The sequence below is a fragment of the Mixophyes fleayi genome, chromosome 11 (genome assembly GCF_038048845.1).
Source record: "Mixophyes fleayi isolate aMixFle1 chromosome 11, aMixFle1.hap1, whole genome shotgun sequence".
Taxonomy (NCBI): domain Eukaryota; kingdom Metazoa; phylum Chordata; class Amphibia; order Anura; family Limnodynastidae; genus Mixophyes; species Mixophyes fleayi.
This window is the reverse complement of record NC_134412.1, coordinates 80,319,235-80,345,409: the sequence shown is the minus strand read 5'-3', so window position 1 is coordinate 80,345,409 and position 26,175 is coordinate 80,319,235. Positions and strand designations below refer to the sequence as shown.

Genomic DNA, 26,175 nt, shown 5'->3' with positions numbered 1-26,175 from the left:
TCAGAAATTGTGTCCTATGTCCATGTATTGATGCCCATGGAGGTGGCCATTTTCATGGCGACCAAGATTTAATCAAAGACTGACAGGTAAGACAACATGGCTTCAGTAATGGAGACAGAAATGTAAAAGACACTTCAGTCTCTAGAGATTCATTAGCTGCTTTTCTTTAACGCATAGTTGCCTACTCTCCCGGAATGTCCGGGAGACTCCCACATTTCTGGGAGACCATCCGGGCTCCCGGTAGAGCAGGGTAACCTCCTGGTTCTCGCCCCCGCAATAGATAAGTGGCGTGGGGCGGGGCTTAATGACGCAAATATTGCCATCTCACACCCATCTTCCCCGGGAATCTCCCTGAAGCCAACAGGGAAAGTTGGCAAGTATAAGTTAGACTAACAGTGGCACAACAGACTTTTTGTTCTGGGAAAGACGGAACGTGTTGACATCCTTTTTGTTCTCCATTCAGATCCATCTAAGGCATGTTGTTGCACTTGTATTTCTGGCCTGTAATACGCTAATATCTGGTCGGAGCTTCATCTCTACAGGTCCACCCCCCTCTGCTGCTCTTCAGTACTCCCAGAGTATCTTATAGGCCTAGAGCACCGACATCTAGCGGGTGGGTGGTTGAATGTATGATTAGCACAGTGCTCCCATCACCTTACCAGATGCTCTCCAGCAGGAACGGGGCTGGTGAGAGGGAGCAGTTTTATCAGCAAGTGTCCGACTGGTGACCAATAAAGACCATCATCATCATCATTTATTTATATAGCGCCACTAATTCTGCAGCGCTGTACAGAGAACTCATTCACATCAGACCCTGCCCCATTAGAGCTTACAGTCTAAATTCCCTAATATAGACACACACACACACAGACAGACACAGTCAGACAGACAGAGAGGGAGACAAATAGAGACTACGGTAATTTTTTTTTTTTTAATAGCAGCCAATTAACCTACCAGTATGTTTTTGGAGTGTGGGAGGAAACCGGAGCACCCGGAGTAAACCCACGCAAACACAGGGAGAACATACAAACTCCACACAGATAAGGCCATGGTTAGGAATTGAACTCATGACCCCAGTGCTGTGAGGCAGAAGTGCTAGCCACTAGGTGACCGTGCTGCCCCATTACTACACTACATTAAAAGTTGTCCTTTGTAATTGTGGTTGCTATCTAATTGACCCTAGTCTCTGTCTGTGTGTGTGTGTGTGTGTGTGTATGTTAGGGAATTTAGACTGTAAGCCCCAATGGGGCAGGGACTGATGTGAGTGAGTTCTCTGTACAGCGCTGCGGAATTAGTGGCGCTATATAAATAGATGATGATTGTCAGCATTATTTTAGTATTAGCATTTCCTGGTAAATCCTTCTGTATTTCACAGTTTAATGTATTTATTTTCCAGCCCTTCCTCACACTCTACATGACTCCTACAAGGGCAGATCAATGCCACACTGTAGATTTGTTATACTTTAGACATTTTAATCTCCATTCTGTTGTAATGATTTCTGTTGCTAACAAGGCACGTGAGCCTGTTCTAAACCTATTTGATTCAGTGACTTGTGGGTTGAAATGAAGTTTATACTTTCACCAATTGACCCCAGGTTTGGACTGAATGCAGATTATTTTGTTTTTCCAGTATGACGCTGACTCCTGGAAAGTTCACGAGTTGGTTTGTAATGTAGCGTATTGAACTGATCAGCTGATTTAATATAGACGAAGGTATTCTTGGATAATGTCTGGACAAGTATGAAAAGCATCCAGTATTTTCATATAGAAGCACCACTTTTCACGGTTATTTGACCACTAGGTGTCACTGTTCCAGTGCTGTGTATGGATGCTCAATGATGAAGTGTTTAATCACTGCAAAGGTCAAGACATGCAATATTAGTACAGAATGACTTATGTATCATACAGAACGTTTATAGAAAATAAAGCATTACCGTCTAAATAACATCTACTTTCCTATTAACTTCACCATATCAGCTCTTCGAGGCTATTGACAGTCTGTCCTAATTCTATGTATAGGTCGGATCTAGAATTATGTCAACAAATTAGGCTTCAGTATTAAAAGTGAATGGAGCTACAATTCTTAAGAATGAAGCCATGCTTTTCATACATGCAGTGCTCCAGCTATCGTTTAGTGAGTATAAGTTAATGAGTGAGGCTGTTGGCCTGCACAGTATGCTTGGATTTGTAGTTCATAATAGCTGTATAATATGTTGTGCATTTTAAACACCCACTTACTAAAAGTGGTTCCATTAAAGGTCCAATAATCCTCAGAAGCTTAGTGGATCGCTGTGGCGGACCTAGACGACTTTTCTAGGGGCTTGGGGGCGATTTAGTATAGCCCTGCACCTCCTTCACTCTGATTGTGCCTGGCGACTGGGATACAGGCACAGGATTCTATCCGGCTGCTCCGATTGGCCGAGCAGTGCGCTCCTAGGGGGAGGCGATTGCCCCCCTCTAGATCCGCCACTAGTGGTACAAAAACTGTTTGATTGACTGATCTAGGCAGGGGGCGCTGGGAGAGGAGGGTAGATGTCTGTCCTTTTCTGTAGGTCTCCATATTCTGCTAAATGTGACCCAGTGCTAACCCCTAATTGAATACTACAAAAGGCAATGTATTCTTCCCAGTCAGCTGAGCTTCTGCCATTATTTGAAACTATATAAGGTTCTGTAATAGTATGGAACCTTATTATACACGCACATTCCTAAGAGATGGATTTACTGCCCCTTTAAGACCTACTCCACTTTCTATTGTTGTTCTCCAGAGATCGTCTATTAGCCGATGAGTTCCTGCCAAGATGAGGTTGTCTTAGACCTTATACTCCTCTAAAAGCTCTTAATTTGTAAATGACATTAGCACATTTACCTAACTGGCTTTGTGCACCTCAGCCATTTATAATCGTAACGTCTTCTACTCTTGTCAGTTTCAAGAGTGTAAACACTTGAGAAAGAATTAATAGGCAATAAACATCTGACTGTTTTACTTTTGCCGCATACAACACTTTTTTTTTTTTAATTTATTTTTTTATTTATAAAACCTTCCTTTACGTAGCGCTAGTAACCTAGAAATGAGGACTTCAGAGAAGGCAATGAACAGTGCTTACCTTGTAGGTAAAGTAGATGGAGACAATTCCTTTACTTGCAGCCTAAGGCTGGGTACACACTACAGGAAACTTCTCCCGGTGCGATATCGTTAAAGATTTTACCAACGACTGAAAGTCCCCATCAGCAGCCGATCTATGTGTACACACTGTACACGTCTTACAAGATTTACCTTCAGGTCTGTGCTCTTCATCTGTCCTAACCATCTGCTGAAAAGATGGTGACTCTGCACACTCCATAGAGATCTATGGACGCTGCCGGTCCTGAGTGCACACACACTGCAGGATTGGAACGACATCGTTCCATCGCTGAATAAGATTTTTAGTCCGTTTATAAAATCTAACTATACGATGGGCTCAGGAATGATGAAACAAAATCGTTGCAGTTTACTCGTTAATGCGATATTGGACCTAACGGTTGTCTACCGGCCCGATGATGGAGTGAAAAACCTGTAGTGTGTATCCAGTCTGTACAAGTCTCTACAAGTAGATGTTCTGCCAAGATTTGTGTGTATCTCGCTCCATCCTTATTTTGCCTCTATTTTAACAAATTTTTCACTCAATGAAGCGAAGAAACATCCCCGTAGTATTGTACTCCTGCTGCCACGCTACACCGCAGTGTGTTCTTGTGTACGATGTGCAGTGTGAGGCTAACATAGTGTCTAGCATAGAGGCCAAAAAGTGTACTCTTGGGGGTAAATTTATCAAGCTGCGGGTTTGAACAAGTGGAGATGTTGCCTATAGCAACCAATCAGATTCTAGTTATTTATTTAGTACATTCTACATAATAACTAGAATCTGATTGGTTGCTATAGGCAACATCTCCACTTTCTCAAACCCGCAGTTTAGTAAATATACCCCTTAGTCTCATTAGATGATAATTTCTTCCTCTACTTGTTAGGTTGGTCTCCGACATACTTTCTAGCATACTCTAGGTGAGATTTAATATTTGGGACGTTTTTACCACTCTCCCATAAAGTGTAGACTTTCGAAATGTCTGGGCTATTGTACCATGGACAGCCTGCCCCCAACTCTGCCATGGAAGATTGTAACAGTGTTCGTCTTGCCATAGGCCGCCTGGTGGCCTTGCTGAAAGTGGCCGCCTCACGTGGAAACTCACATTTTGGAGGACGATCTGCTTTAAACACATCCACGGTTGTGCCACTTTTTTATTTTGTGTTGATCATTGGTAAGAATGGCTGAATAAATCCTATTTGATTACGTGACGCCAAAGGTTGAATACTTTCTATAGCCCCCGTATCTGCCTTGATATAGACAATATATAGTATTTGAAGAACAGGTAAAATATATTATGTGATAGAATAGTGAATGACTTCGCTCAACAAGCCATTAATCCATGCTCTCTATCTGTTGAATACCCCCCCACTGCAGAGTGACAGAGCGATTTCCATCACCTCTTTCAAGTACCAACCGAAGGTCTCCCGTCCAAAACTGGCCCCCGAAACTCAACTTGCTCTTAAAATTCAGTCAAGAAGTAAATGATGTCCTTCATAAAATACATCAACTTCAAAATGTGTAAATTTGGGACTATCCGCACATGTTTTTGTGTATATTCCAAATTGCTTGATATAATTTGAATTTTAGCTATATTTCCTTCCCTGAGCAGACCGTATCCCACAATGCCTTGCAATAAAAGCTGTAGGCCTAAGCGTTTGGCTGCTCGGCATCCTAATCAGAGAAACCATAATAAAAAGATTCAATATACTGCCTTAAGGAGTCTCTGTGAGAGGTTACACTGCATGTTACAACAAATTACCTTTATTTTATGGTGCAACTTGTAACCTGATCCTTTTTTTTTTTTTTTTTTTTTTATAGCTTTTAAGGTTGCAAAATATATTAAAAATAGCTGCCGTTTCCAAATTCTTGCAAGCGGCGCGCTGCTATCTTACAGCACTGTGATCTGGCGGGTGCTGTGTATGAGGAGGAATGGTTGGAATGCAGCAGGGTAAAGAAGGATTGTGGGATAATGACAATGGCGGTATAGGAGTAATTACTGGTGCCTTTAGTAAACAGAATGACAAGTAATTGCCTTCTGACCTGTGGAGACGTGAGGGGTCTATGCAGGGGGATAGATGTGGATCTTCGTTCTGAGGAGAAAAGTCAGAAGTACGTTTCACGTTGTTAGGACACCAGTATGATATTTTTTTGGGTGGGATAACTGGGCCACTTTAACACAAGCTAATGCTTCAGAAATCAATTAAGGAGATACTTTCTGTCTCTTAATATAGAACATAATTAGCAGTTCATCTAAAAGTTAAAATAGAAGCAAAAGAAACAATACGGTTTTGTTTTTTTTACTTGCGTTACGCTTTGCTGCCACTAAGACTAATAAAACACGTTATTGGGTCTGACGTTTAGTTTCACCATATCCACTGGTGTTTTTACTCGCGTTGCGTTGCATTCAGGTTTCCAGAACGCATCTTCTGTTTTTTTTTGCGTTTACTGAGAGGAAACTACAGTGATCTCTAAGCACTAACTACTAAATACTAGTAGCAAAAGCTTGTCAAGTGCACAAACAAAGACAAGTGGTTATGAGGCCTAATTGTGGCACAGCGTATACCGGTATTTTCCAGATATTGAATTTGCCGACTGAAATTCTGTTGGCTAGGTTTATATCTGGTTACCTTGACTGTTTTGGTCTTTGTTTTGGTAATGTTTGTTCTTGCCGTTTCCAGCATTCTAGGAGCCAATCCAATGTAATATCACACAAGTGAGCCCGAAAGAATGGATTTGCTATCTTAAGACCCTCAGATGGTGTTTTCACATACTGTTATCATATCAAACATGCCAACTTTCAAAACGATCATGTGGCAGGGGGTAGGAGGGGGCATGGTGACGTCGTTGTGTCACCATAGCTCCGCCCCCACTATAAAATGACAAAATTCACGGCATTGAATGGCGGGGGCGGGGCTTAATCTTGTGAATAAGCTCCGCCCCGCCTTTCCGGGAGGTTTTCCTGCTCTTCCGGGAGTCTGTGAGTATTTTCATGAATGTGAACATCCCAAAAATGGGATCCTGGCAACTTCTGGTAGTTGGAAAGGGCGGTGTATGTGTATAATATATGTAGCACTGGTGATGCCAGCAGACCGCACATACACATTAGATATATCCCCTGCAGGCAGAGAACTACATCTCCCAGCATGCAGTGGGGAAAAGGAGGTCTGGGAGAAGCAGTTACAAAACGTCAGTTAGAGGTTGTAGGGGTGCAGTAGCTGGAAGAGGACGACAAGGAGTATGGAGGAGTGGAAGTAGTACTGAGCAAGTGGTAATCGGTGATAATCGTTGTTACGATTACCACTACTCCGACATGGAGAAGTCTTACAAAGAAATTCCGAATTCATGAAAACACCGATTGGAAACTAAACAGACTGACGCTGGAGATGTCCAATGGGAGCACCATGCTGACAGCAAGTGATTCAGATTGGAGAAGTGTTTGGCACTGCAGGCTGACAATAGACATTTAAAGTGGCAGTCCAGTTATTCATAAATATTTGCAAAGAAAAGATAATTTATTTGGCAAAGAGACCATTATATAGATGTCACCGTTTGCTATGTCTGCTAAAGAAAGTCAGCAAAGAACTGGAGGAAGGGGGGAAAACTGACATTATTGTGGATGTTACCAAAGCCCAAAAATTCAACCAAGCACAAGTGAGTGTGCGGTTTAACTGGGAATTGGCAATAAATCCATTGTAGTGTCTCTGGTGTTGCTAACTCCTCTACCCCACGAAGAGTCTGCAGTACTTAGACCAAGGTGGAGGCACTGCATGAAACTGAATACAAGATAAAGAGTCCATGTACAGACAGGACACACAGAGACTAGTACACACCATAGCCGAGAAAAGAGTGTGTGTGATTATTTATATATATATATATATATATATATATATATATATATATATATATATATATATATATATATATATATATCTCAATCAATGGAGAGTGACCAGCTGAATAATAGAGCCAGATCAATGAGCCACTCAGCTGGCCAGACCCTTGTGTCTCCTCCTGAGTTTGGGATGAGTACGTCTAACAATGCGGAGCAGCTGGTGTCTTTAGATAAGAGCTCTCCTTAAGACATAATTGAATCATTATCACACAATGATGGTACAGTTGCATGAAGCTGATGTCTTTTGCTACAATCAGCTAATAGTAATTAATTGCAGCAGAAGCCAATAAAACCTACATACAAAAAAAAATCCAAAACCTATAAATATACAATAAGATTACTCAATGTAATGACAGCAATATTATTACTAAAAAAATATTAGAAGCTTATATAATTTGTTTTAATTGGCTCTCTAAAAACATGGAAATCAAAGTCATCATTAAACCACAAAAGTCGCCGTCTCCAAGCCACAGAGCTCCATATAGAGCACATGAGGTTTGCCAAGTTATATTGCCTTTAACCCAGCTTCAGTGCTGACAATGAGGGGCACACACACACTCTGTTGGGCTCCAAGAGCCGGGTGGCCAGTCAAAACCGCCGTGTGGAGCACCCCTGAAATAGGTGCTGGGGAGAACACTGCTTTATCCAATCTAAAGTCTGAATTTCCTCCCTGCTTCCGGGACGATCGGTTCATATTTATAGATTATGTTTATTATATTTATAGCAATATTGTTATTTATTTTTTAAAGGTAGTAGTCAGTAAAATACCCCTTTGGATGTTCCTGGTTTCTAAGACCCTTTGTCCTTTAGTTTGCTGGTAATTGATTCTTTTTCACATTAATTGAATCCGGTTCGAGAAAATGGAGTGTGTCCTTAAATCCCTTACTAAAACCGAATTACAAACATCCTCGCCCTTACAGCTGTGTTGGCCTAGGCCATTAGAGATGGAAGAATACACAATTTGGCATACAATGGTTTGGAAATTTGGAAATTTCGGCGTCGTTCGAACAGCTTTTATTTACATGCCGATTACAGGGTCACAGGTGCATTCATTGTTCTAGGCATTGATTGCTGACCTTTAAAGCCATTCTTGGGGTGTCAGTCTCGCAGTTTTGCACCCACAGGAATGTCTCTTCCTTCTTTAAAAGCTCTGATGACCTCTGATTAGGTCACTGCACAAATACTTATTTATAGCGTACATTTCATTCTAAATTGAAGCTATTGTGGTCTCCTAGCGATGTCTATTAAGCTGCTGTTATCATTTATCGCCTAATAGGAATACAGATTTCTTTTTTTTTACTTTCCGCAGAGCAATATACCAGATTCTCTTTCAAGGTCGTCAACATCTGCTCGTCATTTTTATTTACATGCAATGTAACAGAACATCTGGTAGTGGTTCTGTCCACCTGGGAACCAGGATTTTGACCATAGCTTTAAAAAGTTTCATTAGTAATGTGAAAGTTTCATTACTTGGTGATCTATCATACATTTTGTAACAAGTTGCAAACCCCAGTTTATGTGCCGGGCGTTTTAGTAGTACAGGAAGTAGCTCATTTTGTTAGACAAGTCCAAGCAGCTCTGTCCTCCATGACAGCTCGTTGCCTCCAACACAATCACCACACTCATCCCCTGAATAAAGCTGTGCTGCTGTGAGAGGTACAACATTCTGATTGGCTACAGGTTGATTTTGCGAAATGAGGGGCACCTATGGGAGGTCAAACACCAATTTGGTATTAGTCCCAATTTTATTAAATGGGTCAAATTACTTGACTCTGCCTTGGCAGCCAGAGTGAGTGAATGGTTATGTCTTGGGCCCCTTTCAGATGGGAAGAGGAACTTGACCGGGTTGTCCCTTATCACTTGCTCTATTTGCTTTGGCTATAGACCTTTGGCTTGATGCGTTAGGGGATCGGGGTGACATAGTCGCACTGTATGCGGACTACGTGTTGCTATTCCTGGCGGATGCACAGAACCCTCTTCCGGTGGTTATGGGATTCTGGCTCTTATCAAGTCTCAAGATTGAATTGAAACAAATCTTGTATTTGTCCTATGTGGTGATGTCCCACAGAATAGGAAGCCTCAAAACAGCAGCACTAAACACCCTTGGCATTTTACTGACCAATAACATGGCTGTATTTAACTACAACATATAATCCTTATTTTTTTCAAAATTGACCAAAATCTCTCGGTAAGATCCAGGAAGATGCGCTCTTGCAGGGCCATGGTTTCTGAATGTTTGGCCCTCCCCAATTTAAAGCCGTACTACTATGCTTCACAGCTGTAGCGTCGCTATATTACATCACTTTATGCTAAAGCAGAAACCAGGTCTGAGCGGCAGACTTGCAGTCTCCTAGTTACTGATGATTTTCTGTGCAGATTGTGGAGTTCAGACGTGCGGCATATTTGGGGAAATAGCCGTCATGCTGTTACAAGTTTTTTTGTCCTACATTGACACCTTTTGGCTGCTGTAGGTATACCTAACAAGTTTTGTACATTTAAGTCCCAGATCCTACTGTCCCCTCCGTTCCAAGTCGTCTGTGTTGCACATACTTTTGTAGTTTCACATCTAAGGTTTCATAAAAGCTTAACTTGTAAAACTTGCTGTGCTCCGTTGCTATTTCTATCCCCCATTATCTGAATGGAAGAGCTGACCCGCTAGGATTTGTGCTTACTTTCACTGCAGAACCACAAGCACACTGAAAGGCAACCGTAGAGCTTTAAAAGCGCTCCTGGATTGCTCCAGTGCAGAGATTTGCGGTGAGACTTGTCTCTCGCGGTCCTGTAACAAGCAGGACCCTCCCTGATATTTCCTAACCATGAAGTTAAAATTGATTGAGAAGGTGGTTTTAAAAGGAGAAAAGATTTGTGTCTGAAAATCGGTGTTCACTATGATGGTATAATGAAAGGGTCGGAAAAAAAAGGAGAACTTTTTTGGTATTTTCATTTGCCAGCTCCCAATGGATGAAGTGAATGCATCAAATGTGAACGAGTTTTTCCTCTGTGCTTGTCTCGGAGCCAGAACCAGCAGCTCCCGCTCTTTGCACTTTTCTTCACAACGTATTTTATAACGCTTTTGGGTAATTCTGTAATCGTGGGTGTGATCAACAATGACCAGAAGCTGCAACCTTTGTATTTCTTCCCGGGGAACCTTTCCTTTACCAACATTTGCCTCAGCTCACTGACTGACCCTCTCATGTTGGCCAATCTTCTCCAGGAGTAGAAAACCATCTCCTTTTTAAGGATGCGTGAGCCAACTCTTCTTTCTGTTTTGTGCTGCCAGCTTGGAGTGTGTTGTCCAGGAAGTCTTATGACCGGCTGGTTGCCATCAGCAATCCTTTACGTTACTTAATCATTATGGGCAGGAAAACCTGTATGGCTCTTACCGTGTCGTCTTGGTTGTTTGCCTCTCTATGTTCGCTAATGATTGTTTCTTCTTTGAAATTCTGTGGTCCAACCAAGATTCATAAGTATTTCTGTGACTTACCACCCTTGCTACCTTTGTCTTGCTCAGACATTTCACATTATGATCTTGTGGTCTTCACGGAAGGTTATCTGGTAACAATGAGCCCCTTTGTTTTTGTAGTGGTCCTCTCTTGCCAGGTCTTCAAAATCATCTTAATGATTCACTCATCCTCTGGAAGGTACCACGCTTTCTCCACTTGTTCCTCTCACTTCACATCTGTAGGACTTTTTAATGAAACCGATTTCTCTACTTATTTCTGTCCATCCTCACCGGGATCAGTGGAGGAAAACCGGTCGGTGACGGTGGCTTATTAAGTTTTTACTCCTCTACTCAACCCCTTTATTTATAGTCTAAGGAACCAGCAATTTAATGCTGCTATGAAGAAGATCTTTCACAAGCAAGTCCCCTCACCGATAAATCCCACTGGAGCCACCAAGTCGACATTCTTATTCTGGTAGTTGGTCATGTTTGTCCCTAGTTCTACAATAACCTTTGTTATAAAGAAAAATAATCCAGCTTTAACATCCTGGAGCCAGGTCTACTGCGTTAATTTTTCCCAACAGTAGATCGGTAGTTTATTGAAGAGGAGAGGTGTTAAAAAATATATATATATTGGGACATAGACTAAGTGAACTTTTTAATAAACATATATTGTTATTGCTCCTCACATTTATAACACAACTGTCCATCTCCACTGCTGCTATATGTGCATTGATGTACCTTGAATGGATCATGTATTCCTAGTTTACAATATTTAAGTTATCAATGTGTTTGCGTCGGGCAGCAAATGTGTCTTTATTTTAGAGCTATGATTAACTATACAATGTAACCTGTTTAGGGACCTCACATTTTGCAAGCATGGCTAATTTATTCGTTCTAAAAGGCAGAATGCTTGCTAGATTTTCTTAAGAAATGGTCATTATCTCTGATAATATCAGTTTACAGCAAATCTACACCACACACACCTCCACACATCTACACCACGCCACCACAAACTTGGGAAGATGTTTGCAATTTACTCTTTTGTGTACTTGACTATTTCTACTTACTAGATTTTCCTTATTTCTTTGGCTCCTTTTTGTTTGGTTGATTTATGGTTTTTGTGTGGCAGTTACCATTTATAACGAGCTTTGCTGCTCCAAATTGACTATATTTCTATCCATTAGTTTGGTCCAACATGATCTTTTATTACTTTTTAACCAGTATACAATATAAGCTGCACTTACAGATGCCAAGTAGCAGTTAAGCAGATCAGAATATTGTTTGTTCCACCCGTATAGATCAGAGAATGGATTTGTTTAACTGAACTCTACTGTTCCAACTACGCATTACCGGACCTCTGCTGCCGCCAGCAATATGGAATAGAGCAATAGCACATTAAAACACATGTAGGCAACCATTGGTATGATATATATCTATATTATTATACATAAATAGGGTGAGGGGGCAACGTCTTCTCCGCAGCAGGTTACTTTGCCTGGTTTTTCTCCACTTTTTCTCAGGCCACAGGTGGTTTCCTGCTAAATTGCAAAAATAAGGAGAAGCTGTTAGTGGACAACAGTGTACACAACACAACCAGCAACTATAGTAGATTGTAATGTGTAATAAGTCACCAGGAAGGTGACATCAGCAATTTGAGATAACTGTATAATTATATTATTGTTAGACATTTATGCCTCTGCTATGTAATACACCTATGTGGCACAACAGGCGTTCTAGTGACCGTAGTGGCCGTTGTCTGATTATCGGCCGCTCCGAAGGTGGAATAATCGTCTACCTGTTTTTTTACAACTAAAAAGTCCCCATAAACACCACATAAAAGTAAAAGCCTCCAATATTGCTCACTATCCTCCCCTTGACGTTTATTAGAATATTTTGCCCTGTTAAATAAAATCTTTATACTGTATGTGTGGTTAGAGGTAGGAGCAGGACTGTCATTAGCCGACGTTATCCATGGACCACCCTGATCCGTACATAACCATCCAGCTTCTCTTATCACATATGACTCCACCGTGTCACTCTAAACCACACACGTGTCCGCGTCACCAGACACAACGTGGCAAAAGGAGGCGCAAGATGTCACGAAGGAAAAGAAGCTGCTATTGCACTGGACCTAGGCTGCCTAAGGGACAAGTGCAGGGGGGTGACAACGTTACCATGGCCACGCCCTCCCCCGCTGTGCAGTGCCGAAATTCCTGACATCACGCAGCGGGAGGCGGAGCGATGATGATGCGATCCGTGGCCTCCTCTCCTGGGAAATACGTGAGTCTCCACGACATTCAGGAACGTAGGAAAGCATGTTTTACGTAAAGAAAATATTTGAATTTAAAGTGCTTTTAATATGTGACATAATGTTAGTAACTTACCGAATGAGCATCAGTTTTACTTCCAGCGCCAGCGCCAGGATGACCGTCTTCGCTGTGGAAAACATTTTTTTCTCTATTTTTGCTTGTAGAGCTGTTTAGGAAAGAGAGAGGATTCTGGATGAGAGAAGCAGGTAATAAGCTGGTACAGGTGTATGGAGAAAGTACATATGAGAGAATGTAACATTATGGAGACAACTCATATGTGTAATATTTGGATGTGTGTTAGGATAAAGGTGATTACACACACTGTGATACTGTGATACTGCAGCAGATATAGGGCCATTGCTGGATAATGCAACATTGGTGGCGTCAAAACAGCTGAGTGTCCCGATAATCATCCTGTTATAATGAATATGATAATTATCAGGCATGGTGGAAAGTGATGGCTGTCGTGTGTGTTTGTATGTTTGTGTGTGTGTGTGTGTGTGTGTGTGTGTGTGGCATCTTTGACCGCAGTAAGATGTTCTATTGACACTGGAAGTGAGGAATGAAAGAACTCAACCATAATCCTGCCGCTCAGCCAGATCTGTGTGTGGGCAACATAAGAGTTGAGCATAATACTCCCTCACCGGCATAATATTAAAAAATATTTAGGGTTCCTACAATACAGCTCCGTCATCCCAAAGCCCTCTGTTATTCTGAGCATGCTCAGGGGCCAGTGGAACGGAGTCCCCAAACGGGTCTTCACTGTACTGACCCCCAAGCAGAGCGGGGGTCCCGAGACTAGATGGACTGACACCGCTGGGCCCCCCTTACCTCTTGGCCCCATAGCCACCACACGCTCTGTACTTCTACCACATCCTACAAATGTCATCTCTGTAGTATTAGAAGATCTAGTCCAAGTCAGGGGTGAATCTAGCCAGGAGAAGGGGCCTGGGAGCTGAGCCCCTAACCCCCAACCCTACCGCTAGTTGCTTTACAGGTAGGGGGCGGAGGGTATCTCTGCTCCTCAGACTGGGAACGTGACATCACAGCTCAGCGCCACACTCCCAGCCAGTCACTGACATGGAAGTAAGAAGCTGCCGGCTGGATCTCCACACCAGCGGCCACCACATAGCGCGGAGAGAAGCTGCAAGGAAAATAAAGACACTGAGTTATTGACATTATGTCTCTGTGTTTAAGACGCCCCATTAACGATTAGTGACTACTTTAGTTTACCTAACGTAAGCGCTAAATCTGGGCCTGAGAGTAAGACAGATTGGGAATCTTTCCTTTGGTAAATATAGACATACCAATGTCCTCCATCAGGGAGTAGTAGTAGTTTTCTGGTGTTATATAGGCTGCAAATAAAAAAACATTGAATGTAAACATTATGCAGCAGATGTATTGTCCAGCATTGCGCTAGTGAACTGAAATCCTCATCATTCATAACAACCACCACACAGAAACATAATAACACAACATACATAAAACATGCCCATGTGCAGTGGAACGGACACCCAGGTTTGGCCTCTCTGATACACTATTTACAAAAGAAAAGTATTACAAAAAACATATATATAACATTATAAAGAATGTTATATATATAAGATATGTTAACTTACATTAATAAAATGTTATTTATCTATTTGAATAATTAAAGCATATTTTAATGTAAAGACTACTTTATTATTGACAACATGGAAAAAAAAATTCTCTATTATTAATTATACATAATTTAAATTGTACTTCATATGTTTAACACATGAGTGTTTTTTATTCTGGTAACGCCATTCTGTAATGGTATTACTGGAATAGACGTCATAGTGGTAACACCGCGATAAATCGGCGGCCCAATACATGAGAGAGTCTTTGGCACCGGCACTTTACCCCAGTGGATAACCCCTTTGATAGATGGGGCTGGATTTGCCAAAAATAGGGCTCTTTGCCATTGCTAAACAGGCCCCTAATATTACATAAATTGGTTTAGCACTACTTAATAAAATACATTCTTACAGGATAATTGTTCCTTATCTTTCTCTGTTTTTGTAAACGGTGTCATAAGGATAAAAACGGTTATGATGAATATTTTCATCTTCGAGCTCTCTCCTCTAACTCCAACCTGAGACTGAAAGGTCCGAGGTCAGCAGTGTAGGTATATAGCAACAATCTGGAATCTAATGATGATGATGATGACCACTGTATGCAGCCAGTCAGCCTGATTTGGCCTCAATATAGTTATAAAAATAGCTGACACAACTATAAATATTTGTCATATCCATGGCTCTCTCGCCGCTCCACATCGGCTGCACCACTTTGCAAATCCCTACACTGGCTCCCTGCGTCCTCCAGAATCCAATTTAAATTACTCGCCCTTATTTACAAAGCCCTCAACATCACCCCTGCATACATCTCATATCAAAATACTCTTCTCCCACCCTCTTACATCTAACTGCACGTTCATCTTATCCCCAATAACACTATTGACACTAATGCACCCTCACAACTGTCCCCATCTCCACTCTGAGCCACACTCGCTCCTCTTGTCTCAGCTGTTCCCCCCCCCCTTCCATTTAGAATGTAAGATCGCTAGTGAGCAGGGTCCTTCATACCCTTGTATGTCCCCTGCAGAGCACTGTGGCGCCTTACAGATCTGTGTGTGTTATTGTTGCTGGTAAAGGTGGGATGAAACATCTCATCGTCCTGCTGTTTAACAGTTATGCAGTGAAAAGTTAGGATAAGACTATAAATGTGCATTTATGCTTTACATGTGAAAACAACAATCGTTCTGTTTTAATTATCCATTTAAATGGAACCCATCCCTTACAAACAGTGGACGTTTTGTTCAACGCTTTATGCTGAAATATTGTTTGACAGCTAAAAACTGCTGATCCGGTTATGTGCAAGTGATGGGTCCACCTTAAATCTAAATGTGCAGGAACACCAAGTAGCTCACATGCAGACAGTCGGCTTATTGGACAATCTGGGAATGTTTTCTCACTGCCTACTCTGTTTTTGTCTAAACTGTTAAATCAGTCGGAAAACTGAGAAAAATGAAAATGAAACCAGGTCTGCATGTTTTCCCCTTATTGCCGGCTCTATCACGGTCAATTTGAAGCCAATCGCTGTACACATGGTAACTGAGGCCCTTCGTTACAGCCCAGGCAGTGTAATTGAAGGCACAGTCTCATTAATTCTTCCTGTGCCACTTAATGAAAGAGAGACAAGTAATGTGGTAATGTAGTATACCCAGGGGCCTATTGCCTTACTGAACTATATGAAATTGAATGAGCGCAGAAAGAGACTGTTCATATAACAAGTGAAATCTACCCTCTTTCTTTCTGACTGCCAGTAAAGCTGGGTGCACACTATTGCATTTTACTTCAGATGTGATTTCTGTAATGATTTATCACATACTGGCCAACTCTCCCTGAATGTCAGGGAGACTCCCTGAAATAGGGGTGATCTCCCTCACTCCCTGAAGAGTCTGGCATTCTCCCTGATGCTGAGCCAGTACAAGACGTGGTTGTCTTCGCCATCTGTGGCATGGTGACACAGTTCAGAAATTGTGTCCTATGTCCATGTATTGATGCCTGTGGAGGTGGCCATTTTCATGGAGACCAAGATTTAATCAAAGACTGACAGGTAAGACAACATGACTTCAGTAATGGAGACAGAAATAAAAAAGACACTTAAGTCTCTAGAGATTCATTAGCTGATTTTCTTTAACGCATAGTTTCCTACTCTCCCGGAATGTCCGGGAGACTCCTGCATTTCTGGTAGACCTCCCTGGCTCCCGGGAGAGCAGGCCAAGCTCCCGGGTCTCCCCCCCCCCACAATAGATAAGTGGGGGGGGGACTTAATGATGCAAATATCGTGTCATGTTATTCCCGCCCCTGCTGTAATTGGCCAAAATTGTGACAATCGTTTCGGGGGCGGGACCAGAATGATGCGATTCGTCAAAACCCTGCCCCCGCACTCCCACCACCCCCAGGATCTCCCTGAAGTCAACGAGGAAAAGTTGGCAAGTGTGATATTACAAACGACAAGGTCCCGATGAGCATGCCGATTCATGCGTACACATCTACACGATTTACAGGTCTGTGCTCTTCATCTCTCATAACCATCTGCTGAAAAGATCATGACTCTATAAACTCTATAGAGATCCACTTCCACATTTGCCTGACATCGTTCCATCGTTGATCATGATTTTTAGAGAGTTTATAAAACCAATCAAAAGATGCGATGTGTTTTTTCATACGATAAAACATGATCATGGGAGCGTACGCATTAATGCGATATCTGAGCACACGGTCGTTTATCGTGTTGTCAAAGTCAAATAATTGTATGAAAGAAACTATATTGATTAATATTGGTTTACCATGCGATTGCGTTCAGTACACCACATGTCATCACGCAATCACACGATAAATAATGCACGCATACACTTTCTCACGCATTCACTTGTGCATAGTTAATTTTATAATAGTTTCAATCCACAGTCGTTTATGAACAAATGCAGCAGAGTTTAAATTTATATATTATAATTTTATATATACTTTAGTGAGATCTAAGGTTCAGGTCACCGGAAACAGATCATCCCCCTATTTATCTGCAGACGTCCGGTTCAATCCTCGAAAGGATCGCACCTAGCGTATGCTAGATATGGATTATAGGGAATAAATGATCAGAATGGTATTGTCTGTGTAATGCTAATAACCAGTTTGAACTAGTTCTTGGCGGGAAGATTAGTATGCATCTTCTGGAGAGCTGACCACCACCCTCGGAGGGCATCGTTTGAACTGGCCAATGACCTGCATTACACACGACCTTCCTGAAGCCTGAACCTATGGAAACATGCCAAATCATCTGTATTGTTTTCATTGTATCACCGAGTAAGCAGGGGTCCTGGGACCAGCATGCAGTCTCTTTGCCCACAGACTTCAGGATTGAAAGACTGTAAGCTGGATCCAGCAGAGCGCAGCACAGCGTATGTTTCGGTTGTACTTATTTAATTGTTGTTCTTTTGTTAATAAATCGCTTTGTGCTTTGGAACCACACAGATCGCATAGACAATGATTATTGGGAAACGATAAAATAATTTTAATAGTGTGATCTGCACAATAATTGCATCACTGTGGACCCATTTTAAGACTGACTTCCATTGTGTTTATTTGCATCAGTTTGCTTAATGCATCATTGCTATTTGCTATTTAAAGGTTAGTCGGAAGCTAGTCGCACCCCAGGTAATTAAGACTCTGTATTTTATCTTCACTTCTTGAATTGTTGTCTAAAATGATTCTCGTTTTCATGATTGCAGGAGAGTGAGGACGCAGTCAAGGTTTTAGCGAAAGAAAAAGATCTCTTAGAGAGGGAGAAGTGGGAACTTCGGCGCCAGGCCAAAGAGGCGACAGACCATGCCAGTTCTCTACGCTCACAGTTGGATTTAAAGGACAATCGAATTAAAGAGCTTGAAGCTGAACTTTCAATGGTGAGATATAAAATATATTCACTTTCAACCCCAGTATATTCTCTAAACCACAAAAAAAAGCCCTTTAAAGAGGTCTGCAGTGCAAATATTCCCTTAAATTATGTATAGTCGTCGGCATTACCGCTGTGGGCGGGGCCACGCTATTGAGCCTCTGAGATGTTTACCTGTCTGTAGTGGAGGGGTTTGCAAATTTGAGCCCATCCTGTAACATGCCCATAATGTTACTTATTGACACAAAAGTAGACATTTCTATCTATAGTGCGCCCACCCGGTCACATCAATAAACCTAGAGAAAGTCCCTACGAGAGAAGTTAATCCAGCCTTTTCCACGTGGCATTCCTCTTTCCATTTTTAAACCTCCTGGAATTCTTCTGTATTGGTTCCATTCCATGTTATGAAATATTTATACATATTGCTGACTGCAAAAGCAAACTCTGATCAGTCTAGTACAAGTTAGACTAGTGGAAGTAACACTATTTGTTTAAACCTTTGCGAATTACACCTTGTCACTTGTCATCCCTGTACGTCCAGCTAGTTGCCATGCTACTAGCAAATGATTTAACATTCTGATTTTCAGGTATCTAGTATTTTTTAATTTTTGTTTTCATTTTTGCAGTACTTTATAATACCTAGTTCCATATTAGAATTAGTGTTTGTCACATTTTGTCTTTTACAGCTAACGTAACATTATGTCTCTAGTTAACCCTTCTTAGTCGTCATTTCCTTTTTGTTTGACTGTCCCTAGTGGTAGGCACAGGTAATGCAAGTTAATATTCCCAGTGGAGCCATTTTTGCGGGAACTGAATCAGGATATCTGAGTAGTGTAACTCCAACATAATTGGAGCTCAGTTGGGTCAGATCAGCCAACATTGCATGCAATTATCCATGTAATTACTTTGGCTGCTGATTATTTTCTACATGGTTAAATGTCTGTATTTTGTACAGCAGTCTGTCAGTCATCAGCACCAATTCTTCAAATGACCTGGAATTACTTCCCTGTTGTCTTGTTATCCTTCAAATGATCCTTTTTAAAGTGGAACCAGACCTATATATATATATATATATATATATATATATATATATATATATATATATATATATATATATATATATATATATATATCTGTGAAATCAGTACTCACTACCCAGCTGCTGATGTTTTGCATTCAGCAGCAGTATTACATTCTGTTGGACTGAACCATTTAATCAGCCTAACATTTATGAGAGACTTGATTGCACACGCAGCAAGACGTCAACCCATATTAACTGCAGTTATACCTTTCCAGTGTTCCTTCCCCTTCCCACAATGCACTTTGTTTCTTAAGGTCACTGTCTCTCTTGCAAACCACTCTAATTACCCATATACTTTATACTCCTTCACTTCACTGTATGTGCCACGGCAGCTGCTCAGTTGAAAGTCTTCATCTGACCAGTTCTATTCATTAGAGCTGTCTGGATGGGACAGAGTAAACCAGGACTGGACATCCTGTGGCTCTCCAGGTGATCCAACAGATACTGCCAGCTATCGGTTGGCAGAGCATGCTGGGGTTTGTAGTTTTACAGCGCTTGAAAAGCCACCGCTTGTCCGCTCCTGCTCTAAACCATTAGTATGGATACAGCTGTAGGATACCCGACCCCGAGTTTCTACAAGGAGGGGTTGTCGGTCTATCAAATTCCTAAAATTGGAAGTATTTCTATAGTTTTTCCTGCAGGTGACCATTCTGCCAATCTAACCATAGTTTTTGAGCTTTCACTTGACAATTGTACAGGACTAGCCCATGGACAATACAACAGGCCAAGTTATGGGCATGCACTGCAGGCTGAAATAGACCGCTTTACAATAACTTGTGCATGAGAAACTTAAATGCTGTTGTTATTTTCAGGAAATGGCTGCACCCCGTACTGTTTTCTCTGATGGGGTACTATTGAAATGAAATATATTCTTGGTGTTCCTGAATCACGTTTTTTCCCTGGCATTGCTTTTCTAAGTGTCTCTCTACTCCCTCCTCCCGCCCCCCCCTTGTGGCTTAGTTTGAAGGATATTCTAGTTAGACTGTCATACTTGTGACCTGTTTCTCCAGATAACAAAGTGTGTTGCCCAGAGAAAGGAATACCGTGTTTTTGATCACTACATTGAGAAGGAGCCCTCCACAAGAGGGATAGCGGTAAGATCGAAGTTCTTAGGGAAAAACACCTTCTTTTTTTTTTTTTTTTTTCTTCTTTTCTTCCTTTCTTCTTTTAATCCCTATTTTTTTTGTATGTTTTTGTTTTAGTTATGATTGGATCAATCTGCACAATTGTTATGGCTAACAAATGCACCTTACCCTCTGCAATTTTCACACAAATTTTAACGCACTGGTGACAATCAAAGAGTTTGTAAAGGGGGTTGTACAGAGATGGGGGGTATATACATAGCTGCCAACATACCAAAAAAAACAACAAGTCCTAACTATGCATACCTGCGTTAATGGAATGAAATTCAAATTGACGGATTCTTTGCTTATCTTTTAAAGTAAATCAAGTTACTAAACCTAAATGAAGCATGATTTGGCTGAGAATTAGGCTCTATGCAGATCTCGTGCAAAGAAAACAGACTGTCGTTTCTGGCAATTTGACCTCACATTATTGCATAATTGGCACCTATGTGTATGCCCCTAATCGGCATCCTTCACTTGTTATGGTATTGTATGTGTAAAATTGTACTGCTTAGAGATAAATGAAGCACTCTTGTCTAACAGAATACAACATGCAATGATTCTGATGCTTACAGAGCAATTTTTTTTAAGAACGTCTGACAGAAAATGTAACTTAAAAAGATGTTTTTTTAAATGAACCTGTCGCATACATATGGTGACGGCAGCCATTTTGTGAGCTGAACCAATATTCCGTCTGTTAATTTGCTAGAAACGTCTAAGGCACGAGATACATTATGTAGATTGCTTTGTCCCACAAAATGGCTGCCCTCGTAGTGATTAAGCTTTAACGCCTTTATTGTATTGATTTGACAAGAAGGTGTGTTTTTTGTTTTTGTTCTGTTTTTTTCCTTCAATGACACAGTTATGTATTACCGAGGGACAATTTAAGAATGAATGGAGTGGGCAAAGCAATTTATCCTCCATTTTTCTGTCAAAACTTGTGAGATGTTTCCCAAAATTACGAGTAACCTCTTTTTAAATACAGTTTTGTTAATGTTTTCTGCAGTAGAACCAACATTAGAGCTGTCTGCCGAGCACACACATAAGAGATGCATATCTCTAAGATGGATACTCCCTCTTGTGGCGAGAATCAATATCTCCAGCAAATTGCCTTTATTCTTAATAGCTTTGAAAGATAAGTCTAGTAAAGCCTTAAACATCAAACCACACTGTCCTTGGACACTCATTTTAAATGACTCCAGAGAGACTAAGGGATAGATTAGCCGGTTTATATGACATTGACCTACTTTTTCAGACCATCCCAGAACGGTGCCATTCTGCAGGGATCTAGTATGACGGGCATTCAAATCTAATACTAAGTATGATCCTCATATTTTCAAGCTGAGGGTTAAAAATGTCACAGGAATATTGAGAACTCAGGGAAATGTTTATTGTGTTAACATTGTATATGATGTGTACAAGGCATTTTCTTTTTGTGCAATTTTTTTGTTTTTTGTTTTTTATTTCTTTATATAACCCTGTCACTTTATTTATTTACACGACTTCTTCACTCTAGCACATTCTTAAACTGTTGCAGTGATAAAGTAAATATATACAGTTCCTATATCCATCTCCTGTCTCCTCCTGCACAGTTCTTAAGAGCTACATGGATAGAATATTAATGGGGCAGTCACATCCAAAATGGTGGCTCTCTAGCTCACCCTTATCTCTCTCTCACAGCAGTGATTCCTCTCCCGCCCTCTGTGGGGGGGTACCATCCCTCTCCCGCCCTCTGTGGGGAGGTACCATCCCTCTCCCGCCCTCTGTGGGGAGGTACCATCCCTCTCCCGCCCTCTGTGGGGAGGTACCATCCCTCTCCCGCCCTCTGTGGGGAGGTACCATCCCTCTCCCGCCCTCTGTGGGGGGGTACCATCCCTCTCCCGCCCTCTGTGGGGGGGTACCATCCCTCTCCCGCCCTCTGTGGGGGGGTACCATCCCTCTCCCGCCCTCTGTGGGGGGGTACCATCCCTCTCCCGCCCTCTGTGGGGGGGTACCATCCCTCTCCCGCCCTCTGTGGGGGGGTACCATCCCTCTCCCGCCCTCTGTGGGGGGGTACCGTCCCTCTCCCGCCCTCTGTGGAAGGGTACCGTCCCTCTCCCGCCCTCTGCGGGGGGTACCGTCCCTCTCCCGCCCTCTGCGGTGGGGTACCGTCCCTCTGGGGGGGGGGTAATAATAGCTCTCTCCCCTCCTCTGGGGGGGGGTAATAGCTCTCTCCCCTCCTCTGGGGGGGGGGGTAATAGCTCTCTCCCCTCCTCTGGGGGGGGGGGGGTAGTAATAGCTCTCTCTCCTCCTCTGGGGGGGGGGTAGTAATAGCTCTCTCCCCTCCTCTGGGGGGGGGGATAATAGTTCTCTCCCCTCCTCTGGGGGGGGGGGGTAATATTAGCTCTCTCCCATCCTCTGGGGGGGGGGTAATAATAGCTCTCTCCCCTCCACTGGGGGGGGGGGGGGGGTAATAATAGCTCTCTCCCCTCCTCTGGGGGGGGGTAATAATATCTCTCTCCCCTCCTCTGGGGGGGGGTAATAATATCTCTCTCCCCTCCTCTGGGGGGGGGGGGGGGTAATAATAGCTCTCTCCCCTCCTCTGGGGGGGGGTAATAATATCTCTCTCCCCTCCTCTGGGGGGGGGGGGTAATAATAGCTCTCTCCCCTCCTCTGTGGGTGGGGGGGTAATAATAGCTCTCTCCCCTCCTCTGGGGGGGGGGGGGGTAGTAATAGTTCTCTCCCCTCCTCTGGGGGGGGGTAGTAATAGCTCTCTCCCCTCCTCTGGGGGGGGGTAGTAATAGTTCTCTCCCCTCCTCTGTGGGTGGGGGGGTAATAATAGCTCTCTCCCCTCCTCTGGGGGTGGGGGGGGTAATGGCTCTCTCTCCCCTCCTCGGGGGGGGGGGGGTAATGGCTCTCTCCCCTCCTCTGGGGGGGGGGGAATAATAGCTCTCTCCCCTCCTCTGTGGGGGGGGGGGGGGTAGCAATAGCTCTCTCCCCTCCTCTGGGGGGGGGGGGGTAGTAATAGCTCTCTCCCCTCCTCTGGGGGGGGGGGAATAATGGCTCTCTCCCCTCCTCTGGGGGGGGGTAATAGCTCTCTCCCATCCTCTGGGGGGGGGTAATAATAGCTCTCTCCCCTCCTCTGGGGGGGGGGGGTAATAATAGCTCTCTACCCTCCTCTGGGGGAGGGGTAATAATAGCTCTCTCCCCTCCTCTGGGGGAGGGTAATAATAGCTCTCTCCCCTCCTCTGGGGGGGTAATAGCTCTCTCCCCTCCTCTGGGGGGGGTAAATTATTCCTGAAATCTGCCCCATTATATCTATGATGTTGTACTATGCCCCCAGTGACAGCAGGCCATGGACCACCTCCCCAGATTATAAGGGGGTCCCAGGACCTCCCCCTGCCCCCTTGGCTCTCCCTCTCTCTGCTGGTTCTGGTCCCCTCAGCTCATACCAGGCTGATGTTGCTAAGCAACATTCCCAGTGTGTCTCCTCTGGGTCCTAGTGCCAGGTCACACACTCAGTCACTGGGAGGTGTGACCAACACCACCAGAGGGGGTGTTACATTTATTTCGCCAGGTCAGCAGTTATTAGAGAGCATTGAGTACTCAGCAAAACTTACATGACCCCAATTTTTCTTACCAGGTTTTAGAACAACCGGTAACATGAGCTATACAAAAAAATGAAACAATGGATTGCAAATAACTGATAAATGTCAGTATTTAGACCAGGCCTGTCCAACCTGCGGCCCTCCAGATGTTGTGAAACTACAAGTCCCAGCATGCCCTTCCAGCTATCAACTGCTTGTGTACCGGCAAAGCATGCTGGGGCGTGTAGTTTCACAACATCTGGAGGGCCGCAGGTTGGACAGGCCTGATTTAGACGATGGTGGTGGAATGGGGGACGGGGGTAATGAAGTGGGGGACGGAGAGGATGCTACGGGAAAGTTGAATGAATGACTCGCTTGTGTAGGTTCAAATAATGGGTACTGGTCTGGGTGTTATTTTACGCCTACTTTCTTGTTGGGCATGTGTGCCAGGTGCCTCCGATCCAGCAGCGTAGGCTGATGTTAGGGATGACAAATCATTTACTTATCTAATAAGAGGGCTAGTCATTTATGCAGATTTTTAAGTCACTTTTTTTTTTTTTTAATGACCGCGCCAATTAAAACCATTGTCTTCAGTAGCGTTCAGTGAGGTTTTGCAAAATACAAATTATAGTTACCGTGGAAGCACCATTTGCCGAATCCACCAGGTTTCCCGTTGGCCATAATGCTCCCATCATGCCTCACTTCTGTCTCCTCTTTCTGCTCACTTTGTCTGAAATGGGCAGAGTGTGGGGCGAGGTAACAGGGGGGGGGGGGTCATCAAGACCCACTTGGGGACAATGGGACCCTCACAATATACTCTTAATACCAATATGGAACCTGCTGAAACTAGGAGCCCATTCTGTGTGGTGGAAGGCGGTGCTGGATCTGTAGGGACTGGTGGGGCAAAGTGTTTCAGCACCCGAGCCGAAGATGCCAAACCTCAACGCATGTGCACATGGCGGAATTATATAGCTGCTGCTCAGTGATGCTCTGTGATGCACATTTTAATGTGTTGTATGTTGTGATGAATTTGAGAAACCATTGGAAAGTGGGGGATATGCCTTGATGATGGGGATCAGGTGTAGAAGTGTCATGTAAATATATTTAGTGCACCCACAGGCCTTGTTGCCTTAAGGCACTGGTCATGTTAATGACCTTTACAACCGTGTCTCAACCTAACCCAGTGTGATCGTCGAAATAAAAAAACCCTACTATTTAAAAACAATGCTAATAACATTACTTCCAAAACCCCTACAATTATACTGGCTTCAGGCATTGATTTTTACTAGAATGCGATCCCTGTGGGGGATTGCCCCCAGACTCTTGTAACCCCCCTGGGTAATTTTTCCATGGACCAATTCCATGCATTGGTATAGCTCAGTGTTGGCTAACCTGTGACACTCCAGGTGTTGTGAAACTACAAGTCCCAGCATGCTTTGCCAATATATAGCAACTTATTGCTGGAAGGGTATGCTGGGACTTGTAGTTTCACAACACCTGGAGTGTCACAGGTTAGCCAACACTGGTATAGCTGTTCCAGGCATTACATGGTGCAACGACGCCAACTAACCTGTAGCATAACTCTCTCTGTAACTCGTACTGGTGTACAGATGCCATTGTTTTCATCTCTTTCATAAATACTGATGCATAATTCACGATACGGGGCAGCTCTGGATCCATGTCTGTAAGCCCATCCTCTCTATTTATAATCTGCAACAGCCATGTCCCATCAAATCTCAAGACATGTAGTATGATTTCCTAATTTCCTGGCTGCTATGATCCCCGGGTCACTTGGAACTTATCCCTAGGTGGTAATAACTGTGATGAGTGGAACAACCGTTCCTCCGCTGCAGATCTCTGCGCTTCTTAAATCAATCAATCCTAAATGCAGCATTAACTCTAATCTTGTTATTAAGAAATAGGATTGACTACTTTAGTAATCGCTTTAATCTGTGGTCAGACAAACTAGTAAACAATCAGCATTAATTGAGATGTTACGGAGGTGGCTGATGTAGGCATTTGTGGTAACGAGAACATACATGCATGGATTAAAGGCATTTATCATATCTATAAAGAAAAAAAAAATAAGGTCACTCTCTTCAAATTGTTTATAAAATGTGCAAACGTAGTTGAAATATGTAAAAATTTGTCATTCAAGTTATCT

At 42.9% G+C, this 26,175-nt stretch overlaps 1 protein-coding gene and 1 long non-coding RNA gene across 2 annotated transcripts in view; one reads left to right on the top strand and one right to left on the bottom strand.

The window, feature by feature from the left end:
• The window catches only part of KAZN (kazrin, periplakin interacting protein), a 368,693-nt gene that overhangs the window by 331,239 nt on the left and 11,279 nt on the right, over window positions 1–26,175 (top strand). Inside the window, exons 6-7 of the mRNA XM_075189642.1 lie at window positions 18,080–18,250; window positions 20,332–20,415. Coding sequence (XP_075045743.1) covers window positions 18,080–18,250; window positions 20,332–20,415 — 255 coding nt within the window. The remainder of the gene's footprint in view (window positions 1–18,079; window positions 18,251–20,331; window positions 20,416–26,175) is intronic.
• LOC142106875 (uncharacterized) lies at window positions 11,874–14,371 on the bottom strand. The gene is made up of 3 exons (XR_012679804.1): window positions 14,073–14,371; window positions 12,841–12,931; window positions 11,874–11,994 (listed from the first exon to the last, which is right to left on the bottom strand). It is a non-coding gene; the product is annotated as an uncharacterized LOC142106875 (long non-coding RNA).